Source organism: Chlamydotis macqueenii, chromosome 11 (assembly GCF_036417535.1).
Source record: "Chlamydotis macqueenii isolate bChlMac1 chromosome 11, bChlMac1.mat, whole genome shotgun sequence".
NCBI lineage: Eukaryota > Metazoa > Chordata > Aves > Otidiformes > Otididae > Chlamydotis > Chlamydotis macqueenii.
In genome coordinates this window covers 12598549-12613012 of record NC_141566.1, presented here as the reverse complement: position 1 = coordinate 12613012, position 14464 = coordinate 12598549, and the positions used below count along the sequence as shown (strand labels likewise).

Sequence of the window (14464 nt, the reverse complement as noted above, 5' to 3'; positions counted from 1 at the left end):
CTTTCTCGTATCTCCTGGTTATTTTGCATGCTTTGAAAGACCAAGGGGAAACTTAAGAGCTGTTGAAGCAGTAGGCAGTGATGCAAGGCGCATGCAACAGCCCCCAGTGAAAGGGGCTGAGCTCGGGTTTTAGTGGCAGTCTGTCAATACTAAATTAAGACTAAATTCCCATCCTAAGTGTTATGTTAACATGAAGTCACAGCAGAAAACACAGAGCACAGAACAGCAATATGAGGGTATAAGATGTGTTATGAGGGTATTGTAATCATCCCAAATGAGGCATTTGAAACCCAGGGAATTCCAGATTTAGGGTTTGAATCGGTTTTTGGGTTTGTAATTGAAAAACATTCAAAACCTAGGAAGGCTTAGGAGCATGTCACTAAGATTGTTTGAGCACCTTTATTCTGAGCTGCGGGGACATGGGCAGATGGAGGGAAAAAGTCTTTGAAAAATGATAGAACCAAATGTGGAATTACAAGTGCTAAAATACCGTGATCTGGATTTGAGTGTTAAGACATTGTGGCTCTCCAGGGTAACGTTAGAGATGCTGGGTCTTGACTGTGCATCTCCATATCTGGACATAGTTGGCTATCGCTAACGTAACTCATCTCTGTGCCTGATGCTTCGTAATATTCATAATTGGAGTCAATTGCAAGGCCTGTAGCATTATTTTATTTAAGTTGAGGATGCGTACTTGGAACTTTAATTCTATCTTAGCTTATGTTTTTTGTCTTCAGATATCCATGGTGTTTAAAAGCTATTAAAAGAACCATGGATGAGGATTAAACAAAAACCCAAAGGAGTATAATAATCACATAATTCTGAGGAGCTGTAGCAAGAAACTAATTTTTCACTGTATTTTGCAAAAAGAGATTCCTCGTTGTGCCAGGACAGGGTGGTTACACTGGATGTGTGGCTGCTCCAAGGGTGCAAAGTGGGTGGTGAATTCAGCCCTAATTTTGCAGTGACTGGTGTGCACAGCCCAGCTGGGTAGCTGTGGGCTGTGGAGTAGTTCTGCCTGGTGCTGTGAAATTACTTGGCTGAAGGAGTTGGTGGAGCAGCAATGCCCATGGCAGTGTGTGGCCACAGCCCTGAGGAAGCTCTCAAGTCAGGAAATCAGCCTGTAAGCCACCACTGGCAGGGGTGTGGTGTTCCTGCAAAGGGAAAATGACGAGACATCGATTGAAATGGCTCTGCAGGGAATTGTGGGCACTACCATAAAGACTGGAAGCTGCCTGTAGCTTCCAGTCACACAAATTAGATATGACAGTCATTAATAATTTGGCTTTATCCTAACCCATGGTACTCGAAGGAACCTGAGCAGATTTGCACAGGATGGTTTGCCTTCCAGCAATGTCAGGCAGAGTGGTGGGTCTGAAGCACCTTTGAGACCCTGCTTGGGAAGGCAGTTTTGGGGAGTCCTGGGCCATTGTTGCACCCCTGGGACATCGCTGCTAGGCAAAGATCAGTTCTCTGCTGAAGGAGGGGCATTGCTGCAAGGAATATTAGATGAATGATGGTTTTCTTCCAGAGCTGGAGGCAGAATGGGGCAGCCAAGAGACAGTGCTGCAGAGGCAGCTCCAGAGGTGGGGCAGAGCAGAGCTTGGGGTCTCTGGGTGCCTCAGCTGTATTTCTGTTCTGCGCTACACTTTTTGTTTCTTAGGCTTTGGCAGCTGTTTGGGGAATAATGCAGCAGTGTCATGCTCCTGACGGGTGTGTTTCTGTCACTGCCTGGTGGGGCAGGAGGAGGTGGAGGGGAACGATGCGTGGAAGTGATGGTGGTCAGGGTAGAGCAGGATCAGTCCCCTTCATGATAGCTCAGCCCTAAGGTTGTCCCTGTGCCACAGATGGGGTAGTAGGTACGGACACTTCTCCCTATCATTTGTACCACCCTCCTTGTCTGACATTACCTGCCGTCCCTCTGCGGGCTCTGGAAAGGTGCCTGCATGCGTGCCTAGCCCTGCAAGGCCTCACTGCTTGGGCGGGCTGGATTTTCTGGGCTGAGTGTTTCTTATTGTGCCTATCATACCCTGATTTCTGAGCCTGCTGGGTTCCCTGGGCATATCAAGAGGGCAGGCACAGCACTGGCCCATTTCCTTAATGACCAGCAGTGAATTGGCTGCACATGTGCAGTGCAGATTTGAGACACCCTCTGTGGTTTGTTTTTTTTTCCTGCGGATTTTCCTCATTGGATGAGGTGTCCTCCATTCGTGGAGTCCCTGCCCAGCTGAGCCTCCACCAGAGCTGTGTCCTCCCATCTGCATGGAGCCCTTATTTTGTGCTCCAATAATTCCAAGGCAATTCTGCTCCCCTTTGGGCTTGGGAGAGATTTACCGAGTGGGCATGTAAGGATGCTGTGAGGCAAAATGGACGTGCCCCACCACTTACCTCTCCCAGGGTAAGGACATGAGCATCCTCTGATCTGTGGCCAAGCAGTGCCTTTTAGTGGGGACTGGGCTGTAAAGCCTCCTGCCAAGGTGCAGACCCGGCCTCTGCTCTCGCCAGGCTGGAGTGAGGGCAAGCCCTGGGTGAGCACAGGCTCCTTGGCTTGCTTTGCTTAAGTCCCCCAGGAGCACCAGTGCTGGCGGGGAGAGGTGGCGTGGTGGGGGACACTTACATAAGGCCTGTATGCGGCAGGCGGTGTGGGGAGGTGAAGGGCAGAGTGCTGAAAATCCGCACAACCTCCAGCAAGGACTCCCTGGCACAGGAGCTCTGCTCGCTGGCATACACCCGCAGGTCCCCATCTGCAGCCACTGCCTGCCCTGCCCGCCTCCAGCTCCTTCCCTTCCCCGCGGACCCCACGTGGGGCTGCCACATCTGCTCCCCTCCCTGTGCCGACAGCCCAGCATGGGGACATGGGAGCAGAGCTCTGCTTCCCCAGGGCTTGCTTAGGTGGCCGGGACGTTGCTGAGGCAGGGAGTGAGACGCGGCCCAGAAGCACTCTGGCTGTTCCCATCCTGCCCGCCCAGCATCCACGTTGCGCTTGGGGTCTCCCCATTTTGGCATGTGGAGGGAGAAAGCTGGCTGGAGAGCATGTGAGGTAGATGTCTGGGTAGGACACATGGGTCTAATTTGCTGGTGTGTGAGGTGAGGTGAGGTGGTGGCACCAGTACAGGGGAGTGATGCTGGGATGGAGCCGAGGTGAGGAACATGGACTGCGGTGTGGGAGTGCAAGTAGATTTGGCTCAGCCAGGAGGGGAGAGGTGCCAGCAGGGTCTTATGGAGGGGCCATGCTGGGCAGCAGTGATGCCCAGCAGGTTCCTTGTGGGGAGGGACAGTGCCAGGGAAGTGGCACAGTCCTGCTTATCTCGGCACCCGTAATCTGCTGCAGCATGGGGCAAGGGCACCATGATGCCATGCAGGGCAGCTGTGGGGCTCACCTGGGCAGTGCAGGGACGTGGCTGGCCCCTGAGGGCTGGAGACAGGCTCTGCAGGTATGGATAGATGCAGCCTGTGTGTCTGCATGTGCTCTACTTGTGCTGCCTGCACTTGCCTACTCCCAGAGCTGCATGCCTGGGCAGTGGCAGACCAACAAGCATCCATGGGTGGGAGGGTCCGGCCAGGGATCCTGGCTCCTGTGCTGCAGCTCTTTGACTCTTCCCAGACTAAGTCTGCTGTTAATTCCCTCCATCTCTCCACAGTATCAGCAGTCCCCTCTGGGCCAGGCCATTGGCAGGCAGGCAGCAGCAGGCAACTGGCAGGCTGTGAGGCGTTTCGCATCTGTGCTCCTGACTGACCCAGAAGAAGGTGTGGCTGGGCTGCACGCTCCTGACTCCTGGCTCTCCTACTCCTTCTGTTCCCAGTGGGCAAATCGGAGGCTTGCCGTGATGGGGATGCTGTGAGCCCTCGCCCCAGGAGCTTTAGGCCTGGATGTTGGTGCTGCTTGTCCTGGACGATGTGGCTGATACTCTGGAAAAGCCCTCTCTTGCCCCCCATTCTCCAAGTGCCTGAGCTAGTGGCTGGCTGGGACCTGCGTCTGGTCCTCTGGGTCCTGAGCTTCACCTCGGCGGTTGTGCAGATGGAGGGCCAGGTCTACTCACCAACTGTCAACACACACTACGGGAAGTTACGGGGGGTGCGCGTGCCACTGCCCAGCGAGATCCTGGGGCCTGTGGACCAGTACCTGGGGGTGCCTTATGCTGCCCCCCCCATCGGGGAGAAGAGGTTCATGCCCCCCGAGCCACCACCATCCTGGTCAGGCATCAGAAATGCTACCCACTTCTCACCGGTCTGCCCCCAGAACATCCACAATGCCGTTCCTGAGATCATGCTGCCCATCTGGTTTACCTCCAATTTGGATATTGTGGCCACGTACATCCAGGACCCCAATGAGGACTGTCTGTACCTCAACATCTACATCCCCACAGAGGATGGTGAGTCCCCGCTGGGGTGCCCACAGGAGGGCGACAGGGGGGGAGGCTGCTCCGCCCCCCTCCCAGCAGTGGCTGGTCTCACCTGGGTGTTGTGTTTGAAGCATGTGGTTGTGAACCTTGCAGCATGCTGTCTGTTTGTGGAAAAGCTTTCTCTGGCCATGCAGCTTGCCCTCTTGCCCTCAGCTGCCATCTCTGTCTCACGTGCTCCTGCTCCTCCATGCCTCCTGGTCCCCCCTTCCACCTCCATGGCATCGTCATGGGTTCCTCTCTTGTGTTGCTAAATCTGAATCCGACTCTCTGACCACAGATCCACAGAGCGACAAGCTGGTTTGTGCTCCCCAGGCGCCGAGTGCCAGGTTTTGTCTTGAGTTGATTCGGGTTCGTCCTTCCTCCCCCCTTTCCACCCTCCCCAGGTCCATGCGCTAGTTGTGGGCGTGGGCTGCGGCTGCAGCTGGGAGGAACACTCTCTGCCTCTCCCTGGGGAGATGCTCAGGCAATGAAGGGACCATGGAGCCCTTTTCTGGGGCCTGGTATGAATGGGAGGTTGGGGGCACCGGCAGGCGCATCGCTCAGCTGCTCCCCCATCCACTGATGGGATGGCGGCAGAGCAATGAGTCTGGGGTGCCGGGGTCCTGTGGGGCGTGGGGTGAGGCTGAGCGGTGCTGGGTGCCTCCTTGTCTAACCTTTTTCTTTATAGGGGATCCCACCCGAACTGTAAGTAAAAGGTAGAGGAGGCAGGGCCTGCCCGTGTGCCCACCCCAGCCTGACCACAACAGGAGCCCCTGGGGATTTTCAGCAGGCTGCAAGGGACCTGCAGCGAGTCTGCTGCATGCGGCAGAGCAGCCTAGCAGGCCGGTGGCTTCTCCTAGGCCAGCTAGCTCCACTCCTCTGTCCCTGGGGCCCCTGGTGACAGGATACATCATGCCTTCCTTCCTGCCCAGCACAGCTGGCCCAGAGTTTTCCTCCCACAGCGACGCTCCCTCCTCACCTCCTGCGGTCCCAGGGGTGGCGGGAGGGTGGCAGCGTGGTTGTGATTGCATGCCCACTCCTGCCGGTGGAGCCTCCTGTTATTTTGTAGTTTTTTATTCATTTTACAGTAAAACGGATTTCCAAGGAATGCACCCGAAAGCCCAACAAGAAAATATGTAGGAAAGGAGGTATGTAGCAAGCCGACCGGCAGAGAGGCACAGAGAGGAAAGAGAGAGAGAGTGAGAGAGTGCCTGGCCTGCCCTCAGCTCTTGGCATGCTCCTCCAGCACCTCTCTGTGCTGCCACCCAGATCACAGACCCTCTGAGCAGCCCACCCTGCCGTCTCCCACTTCCCACTCGGAGGAGCTCTACGGATGCTCTGGCTGGAGGAGCCGGGACCACTGCTGGCTAGGAGCGCAGCTCTGGGGTCAGGTCAGAGGAGGATGCTCATGTTTCTCCAGGCCTTTCAGAACAGCTTCTCCTGGGCTGAGCCTGCGCTCCCACCTTCATCCTGCTGGCAGCGGCAGGCTCCTAGCCCCTGTATAAGGGGGACCCTCTGATGGTGGTTATCACTTAAATGCACCCATCCCTTAGGAATGCATCCCTCACTGGGAGTGAACAGACCTGGTCAGGGAGGCACCTCTGTGATGAGGGACTGTAGCCCATCCTGGGCTGAGCTCTTCTCCCATTGCATCCTTGGTCATTTTGCATCCAAATCTCCTCAGCATAAACCCTCTCCTGGCTGTGTAAATGCTGCCATGTTCTGCCCCAGCCCATGGTTCTGCCAAGACTGCTTCCCACTGGTCACACCCCCACACCTTTGCCAGCCCTGCCAGTGAGGACCTACTTGCCACTCCATGGCACAGCGTCCTCCCTGAGCCCCAGATGCCCCACAGGTGTCTGAGCATCTCCAGTTCAGATTCATCTCCACTTGCCTTGCCTCCATCCCAGGGCCACACAGGGCTCATCCTGCTGCACTTTGGGGTAACGGGGGCAACTCAGGCCTCCTTGCCCCAAAGTGATCCCATGTTCCCAGCCAGCCTCAGTGCCGCAGGCCAGGGAGTGGAGATGTGCAAATGGGAGTTGGCTTGGCCCCTTGTCAGACATGATGCTTCCCCGTCCTGCCGCACGGCCCCCTTGCAGGCAGGGAGAGCCCGAGCTGCTCTGTGCATCCCAGTGCGGGCAGTCAGGCAGCCAAGCTTTTCTGAAAGGCTCAGTGCAGGGAGAGGGTGTCTGGTGGGCAAGGGCTGCTATCCTGAGCATCCTGTGGCAGCAGGGTCTCTGCATTCTGGCCTCTGCCTCCCTGCACCCCTGGGGTTGGCAGGGCTGGTGCAGCTGGGCTTGGAGGTTTGGGGAGCGCTTTCCTTCCAGCCATTTCCCCCAGTTCTGTTGTTGGGTTTCTTTGCTTTGCTTTTCCTGTTGCTGTCCTGGCTATTCACACACCATCTCTCTCTGAGTGCCAAGGCTGCCCCTGAAAGTGCTGGCACATTAGGGAGTCTTTGCACACTGCCTCCGGAGCTGGCTGTGCCAGCAATCGCCAGCCACTTCAAAGCGTTTCCTCTCCCGACACTCCCACCGGCTGCCGGGGCTGGCGAACCCCTGCCACCCTCAGCCCTACAGCCAGAGCCAGGGAAGCAGGGGCTGAGTTATGGCCGGAGAAGGGGGACAATGTAAAGCGTGACAAAACACCTTGAGTATGCTTATCTCCTGGTTTTCCCTCCTCACTGGCTCTGTTCATGGGCAGGGTTTCTTTGCAGCCCATCTGCGACTGCCCCTGGTCACCTCTCCAGGAGCTGGTGGAGGATGTGCCATCTGCCTCTGATGGGTTCTTCTGACTCACGGACCAGCGGATCCCCAGTGATGGCTATTTGGGCATCCAGGTGTGACATGCTGGGAATTAAAGCACCCAGACACTGGCAGTGCCCCTCGGCTCCGGCCATGGCTCTAGTGGCCATTGGCTTGAATCAATTGAGTCACTTGAGACACAGAGGCTCCCCTGCCTCCCCTTGTGTATCCTGGGTTAGCAATGCTTAGGATGAGGGTAATGTACCTGCAGTGCTGATTTTATTATTATTTCTAAGGCCACATATGAGCAGGGAATAAGCTCTCTTGCAGAGCAGGCAACTGTGCAGTATTTTGGTGTGTCAAAATGCCTCAGCTCCCACCTTCCTGGAGTTTTCATGATTTATGCCACCCCTAAACTCAGTGTATTTCAGAGCAGCCAAAGGACTGAGAATTTATCAGAAATTATCCCTGGGACAGAAAAATGTTTCCTGCCCAGTTGCCCACAATAATTTCCTATATGAAAATATCCTATATGCCAGTCTCCTCCATACATATTAGTTCCTTCTATGGGAGCAAGGCAGGGCAGCAGTGCTTTGAGAATAATTAGCCATGCATGGGGCAGCTGACAGTGCTGAGGCTCAGGATTTGCTGTGAAAATAATGCTGCACACCCAAAGGGCGCGTATACACACTCACAGTATAGAACCTGTATGCAAAACGCAGCTCTGCCCTTTGCTTTGTGCTGCCAACACTTCCAGCCTGTGCTTGGCTATGGCAGGTGCCACGATGCTTTCTCCTTACCTTCACTACAAGCCTGGGCAGGCCTTATTTCATGGCATGAGGAGGTGGATGTCATTTTTGCTGGGGAAAAGTATGGCTGCCCTATACATAGCAGCCCTCCCTGGTTTTTTACTAGCAACTGCCCTAACCTCTCTGGCTGGGGCTGTGCAGAATCTGCAATGCTGTGGAGACAAATGCTCCAGTCCAGCATCTCTGCGAGGGTGGCTGGAGCTCCCAGCAGGTCCTGGGCTTGGAATGTGCTTCAGCTGCTCTGTGGGAAAAGCATTGTGGCTGCTCTGCTGCTCTCCAAAAGACGAACTTGTCCAAGTACTGAGGCTTCCCTATGGCTGCGCGGCTTCTGCAGCACTCCCTTGCGGGAATGCTTCTTACCAGTCTCCTTGCAAAGCCTGCTGCTTTGGAGAGCTGGCTGGGAGCAGGCCACTGCCCTGGCACTCCAATTCCACTCCAGGGAGCAATTTGCAAAGGTGAGGGTAGGTGTTTGTGCTGGTGGCAGCAGCAGAGCATGAGAAGATGCAGTGCTTTTATGGAGTCTGCTCAAGGATGGAGATAACTCCTCTGCATCACCACCAAGGGACAGGGAGGAGCAGGGTAGCACTAAGATGTGCTGCATTCCTGGAGCAAGGGCTGATGGCTGGATGGACCCAACAAAGGTTCCAGGGGAGGTGCCCCTACCTGTGAGGCGGTGCAGCAGCAGTTGAACAGCTGTCTTCAGTCCCAGTCCCATTCCTTGTAGCTCATGGAGAAGCACCTAAGCCGGTGTGGCCACCAGAATGTGTGTCTCTGGGCGCACATGGCCATCAGACATGGTGGCAGCACTGTTGTGGGCTCCTGCTCTCTGTGGCATCATGGCTGTTGCGTGAGAGCACTGAGGAGGAAGTGCTGGGACTCCCTGCGGATGCCCTTGGCAAACATTTGGATCTGGAAAGATGTCAGCTCAGGCTCCTGCTCTTCCCTTATCCACATGATGCTGAGTGCAAAGGCTCCAAGGACTGAGGCTCCTTGCCCTTCTTTATCTCTGTTTGCACTGGTTTCAGTGCTGTTGGCATGGTTTAATTACGATAGCATAAATCCAGCATGGATACCACTGTTTCAGGGAAAGTGATTTTATTTTTTTTTACTGAACTTGAGCTTAAATCTTCCTAGCGCCTTCAGATAAAAGCATATGTATCCTTCCTATGGGCCTGAGCAATGTCAGTGTGCCGTCAACTTAAAGTGAAGCGGCCACAGTTCGCACTGGGTTAGCAGAGGGAGATTTTGATGGGCAAGGAGAGTAAGAACCACAAGTCCATTAGGTTTTTTTTCTAGCTGTGAATCCACAAGCTTAAACCTGTCCCAGTGAGAATAGGTGCTGCAGGGCTTTGTGGTGGCCTTTGCCAGTGCGGAGGAAGATCTCCTGGGCTGGGTGTCCTTGTACATGGCGATAACCAGTGGAGGGAGGTAATGGAGTAAAGTGCAAGCGATGGGTGGGGGAAATTAAGCTGTAATTGCTCTCATGAGCTGTGGGGCATTGGTGGGTCGTCACAGAGATGAACAACATAGCAAGAGGTTAAAAGCCTGCTTGCTCATAGCCTGTGTTCACCATAACCCCAGGCATCCTGGCACCTTCCTGCCAATGGGGAAGGCTCGTGCTCTGTATCTGCCATGCACACATGCCACTGCTCTTCCCATTCCCCTTGGCCTGTATTACTGCATTCCTGCTTTGCTTAGCTTCTCACCACTGCTGTCTGCCATCCCTTCTGCGGTGTGTGAAGCTCAGGTTGCTTTAGGCTTGTCCCAGCCATCCCTAAAGCTCCAGGATGGTGATCTCCAGACGGATCCGTCCCTGCTCAGCCAGGACAGTTGCTCGGATTACAGGGATGTTGTCCACTGCCCTCTCTTACAGCTCCTCATAGCTGGTTCCTCTATCCCTGTCTGCATGGAGACCATTGTTCCCTTAAGGAGATCAGGGGTGCAGCCCCGTCCCAGAGCTTTAAAAGCACCAGGGCCCTTGGCAGTGGAAAAGGATCTCCAGCTGCCTGTCATTGGCTTCTCAGCTCTGAAGATGGTGCAGATGAAGGCTCTCTGCTTGTTGTCTTCATTAGAGAAAAATCCCTATCCCTGAGTAGTACCAAGGAGGCTGGCGTATAGCACCAAATATTGCATGAGTACTTTGTCATTTAAGTGTTACATGGGCTTGCAGCTCTTCCTAATGAAGGTGCAGTAGGTCAAGCTTGCAGTATCCACCTGGTGCTGGGTGAAAACAGGAGAATGATGTGAGGAGGTCAGAGTATGACTGGGTGGCGAAGCAGGAAGCGAGGACACAGGGCTGGAGCACGAAGGGAATAGATTGGGAGGTGAACTTCAAGTCAGAGAAAATCAGGATGGCTCTGGAGACAGCTGATACGTCCCTGCCCTGGGCAGGAGCAGCTCTACCTCACGTCTTCCTGGCAATGAGTCTTGCCTGGTCTTAAAGACCTCCTCAGGCCACCTCTTTCAGCACTTCCATGCCCTTTCTGCCAGGAAGGTTTTCTTTTAATCCAACATCAACCTGCCTCATGTAGCTCTAGGGCTGCCTGTGCTCTGCACAGTGGAGAGGAAGTTGCTCTTCCACCTCATTACCTTACAGTGGCCCCTCATGTTCCAGGGTGCTGCTGTAGCTCCCATCACTCCTCTGCTCCTGGGATTCACATGACCCAGCCTCCTGCAAACTTTTCTTGCCTGCTGGATTTTTCTAGACTTCTGGTTGTTGCTACTCCGGACTTTCTCCAGCAGGTTATGACTGCTCAAGGCGTTGCACAAACCTCTTGCCCTAATGGAGCTGCCCCACAGCCGCTTCAGACCTCACACTCACCCATCACAAATTCCTTTTAAATTCAAATCATGTCCCCCTCCATGCTGCCATCTCTGTTATCCGCCACCTCTGTCACCTGCAGGATCCCACTCCCAGAGTGGCAATGAGGATGACTCCTGGATTTCATCTTCCCTGCCAGTTTTGTGCACACTTCCTTGTACTTTCATCCAGCTGTGAGGCTGCCCCTCGCTCGCAGGAGCCTTACTGGAGGCCATGCAAAACCCTTGCTGCAGTGGCAGTGGGGCTGGTTGGTGGTAGCAGCAGGGCCCTGGGATCAGCCAGGTGCCTGGTGGGACCTCAGAGCCCTGCATGAATGGGAGAGGTTGCTGGGCAGTGTGAGCACAGTGTGGGGAGTCCTGCCTCAGGGAAACTCTGCTGTCACCCTTGAGGTCACCATCACCCAGGGCACTTTTATGGTGCAGGCACCAGGGAGCAGAGGACCACAGGTGCTGGTCTGCAGCTCTAAGGGGACAAGGAGAGCGCAGCAGGGCCTCAGTACAGGTCTGCTACCCGCCAGCCGATAGACCATCTCTCCTGGCTCACGCCAGCTGCATGCAACTCGGGAAACACCACACTCGGTGCACACTGTCTACAATAGCATCCTACAGTGCCGGCCTGAGGCTGCTGGCCTGGCCTGTGACCTGACACTGCAGATTTGCTAAAGGCCATGCAGTAACCAGAAGGCATTCAGGATGTCACAGAAAATGATATTTTTAGGGCTCTGCCTTGGTCAGAGCAAGTTGGTTGGTGCCTTTTCAATCCTCGGTGAGCCATGTAACTAGTCTTTTAAGAAGGGAGTTGGTACAGGACAGAGAAAAACATCTCAGGGAAGCAGCCATCATGATGGCTCCCTGCAAGCGTGCCATGGTGGTCTTGTGCTGCAGCACTGGTGATTTGTGGCATAGCCATGCTAGGCACAACAAGGGGCCATGCACTGCATGGGGATGATGGGCAAGACCCCGGCTGGTGGTCAGTGGCCATCCCGGGCAACCCTTCAGGTGGACTCTTCTGGTGGCAGGGGACAGTTGTCCCTGGTGGCAGGAGAGCCGGGAGCCAGCTCACACCTGGGCGGGAGGAGAGGGAGTCTTGCCCTGGTGCAGAGAGCCAAGGGTGTGTGAACAGGTGGGGGCCAGGCTGGGGTGCAGAAGGATCAGCGAATGCTTTGAGAGGCTGATCCGCCACTGGCACCAATGCTGCCTCAGGCCCGCTGTCCGCCTCCCCACCAGCCCGGTGCTCCCCGGGGAGGATCTGGGAAGGGGTCCAGGTGAAGTGGCCTCCTGGTGCAGCTCCCAGGGCAGTCCTGCCTGCACCCTGCGCTGCCCTGGCTCTGGGAGAGGTGCAGTGTGAGTAGCCAGCAGGGCTGTGGGGTACAGGCCTGGCCCCAGTGTCTCTGCTATCATGCTATTTTTGAATTCTCTTTTGTTTTTTGTTTTTTGTTTTTTTGTTTGTTTTGTTTTGGTTTGGTTTGGTTTGGTTTCCTTTTGTTTTCCTTTCTGTTTTGTCTCCTCGTGTTTGGTCCCTAGGAGCCAGCGCTAAGAAACAGGGCGAGGACTTAGCGGATAATGACGGGGATGAAGACGAAGGTATTTCTGTGCTCGAGCCTGCCGCTGCATGACACGCAAAGCAACTCCGTTTGCCCGCCATCCGCTACCATCCCCAGGAAGCCTTGTGTGTGTTCGTCTGCCATGCCAGGCAGCTGCACGGGGTGGGGGGGCAGGCTGGCTGGCTGTGCAGGGCACCCAGGCCCTTCCCCTCCTCAGGACAGGATGGGGAAGCTCGTGGAGTGTTTTTTTCACTTTAGGAGAAGTTTGCTCCTGCTCCGCTTGAGTGAGGGCACAGAGGAAGCATGGCAGCCTGGGAGGAGAGGAGCCCTTGGCACCTGGGCCCATTTCACCCCAAGCCTGGTCACATCCCATCTCCAGCCTCATCCCTCCAGAGTCTGTGACATGCAGCTGGAAGACAGTGACCTCCCCCTTCACCCTTGCCCAGCCCTGCCATGGGCACCACCCCAGGGTGGCTGTGCCAGCAGCTTGGCACCCTTGGCACTCACAGAGTACCTGGCTGTGCCCAGGAGACCTGAGATCTTCTTGGATGTGTTTTCTGTTAGCTCCTCTCCTCCACCCAATACAAGCGAAGTCTTGCAACCAGAGCATCAGCACCAGCCAAGGCAGAGCAAGTGGGTTTTCAAGTCAGTCTGATCCTAGATGTACACTAGGGCTAAGCAAGCTGCAGAACAACCTATTTTTAGTAAAATGAGGTTGTTCATCTGCAGGGTATGGAGTTTGGCTGCAGGGATGTGAAGAGGGGGCAGGAGGAAGGGTCGGCCAGGCTGCAGCCCTAATGTGCCGAGGACAGTAAAACCTCATGGTGTGCAGGAGTCCCAGGGCAGCTCAAGCACGGCCTGGCAGATGGCGTTTAGGATCTGGGAAACAGATGAAAAGCTTTTCTTTGGCAGTACCAAAACCCCGTTGTTTTCTCCCACTAACCTGTGCCCCAAGATCTCTTGTACCAGGGTGTAAACTGGCACTCAGCCTAAGTGACTTGACAGTGCTAAATCTCTGCACACTAAAATGTGCTGCAGCAATTAGGAGCCATTTATTCCCTGGTATGTCGCCGCACATTGCTACCATTCTGCTGTGAGGATGTCCCTTTGTGTGTTAGTGGTAGTGTGTGGCAGGGAGGAGAGGACACGGGCACAGGCACCAATGTTCCTGCCCTTTGCATTTCAAGCAGGTGGCCCTGGGAAGAGTTGTCCTGCTGTAACTCTGCTGCACAGGTGATGTCTGTCCTGGACAACCCATAAGTGCTTTTTGCTCCCCAGGTCTGCGCATTTGCCTGGCTGCATCCTGGTGATAGGAAAAGAGCCAGCACAGGTTTTGCCATATCCTCATTCTCCTGAAGGGAAGAGATTTTCTATACAGAAGGGAGGCTACCCTAGCCATGCCATGGGCTGCAGCTGGAAGTGGGGATGGCCAGAGGTACCCATCAGCCTATCCTGCCGCCCCCTGTGAGGGGCAAGCCGCGGAGAAGAGTGGACATGGGTGGGGGTTAGGTGGGTGTGAGGGAGCATGTCCACCCTGGCCAGGCATCCCGGCTGAGTTGGTGTGGCTGTGCCCCGGGAGGCCTAGCCCTGCAGGGTCTGTGATGGGGGCTGGCTGCCGGGACAGCGCTGTGCATCCGTGAGGGAGGCAGGCAGGGAGCAGTAACTGGCCAGGGCAGCCAAGGCCAAGCAGCCCCAGCAGGTGATGTCAGCCCACCCGAGCAAGGCGCTGGGTGCGGGTGAACATGAGTGAGGCCAAAGTCCATCAGTGCTGGCTCACCAGCCCAGGAAGGGGCTGGGTGTCACAGGCACATGGTACCTGGCACCATCTCCATGACGGGCACAACTGCCTCCTCCGTGTAATGTGGGCAAGATGTACCAGGAGCCAAACACAAGTGTTCTTCCTTCGCACCTGGGCTTGACTCCTTGAGGGATCCCAGGCCAGTGGGGCAGAAGGGGCAGGACATCCCCTGGACAGGGCCAGTCAAGAGAGGGAGTGTGAATACTCCCTGTCCCCTAGGCTCCCACAGTCCTTCCTCCCCAGCTCCTGGGGTCGCATTCCCCATCCTCACTCCATGCGTCATGCCCTGTCCTCATCCAGACACCGTGCTCACCTCTCTGATATGCACACGTGCACACACTGTCTGCCTCATCACCATGTCTGTGTC

The 14464-nt window shown here is 55.4% G+C and overlaps 1 protein-coding gene across 6 annotated transcripts in view; it reads left to right on the top strand.

Annotated features, from left to right (window-relative positions):
* NLGN3 (neuroligin 3) overlaps positions 1-14464 on the top strand; it is a 43229-nt gene that overhangs the window by 16245 nt on the left and 12520 nt on the right. Inside the window, exons 2-4 of one of the 6 annotated variants that reach the window (XM_086756321.1) lie at positions 3642-4373; positions 5471-5530; positions 12280-12339. The exons of 1 other annotated variant lie outside the window; for it this stretch is intronic. In XM_086756321.1, coding sequence (XP_086612447.1) covers positions 3896-4373; positions 5471-5530; positions 12280-12339 — 598 coding nt within the window. In that variant the 5' untranslated portion in view covers positions 3642-3895. The remainder of the gene's footprint in view (positions 1-3641; positions 4374-5470; positions 5531-12279; positions 12340-14464) is intronic. 4 more of the 6 variants (XM_086756323.1, XM_086756324.1, XM_086756325.1 and 1 more) reach the window with 4 other exon arrangements.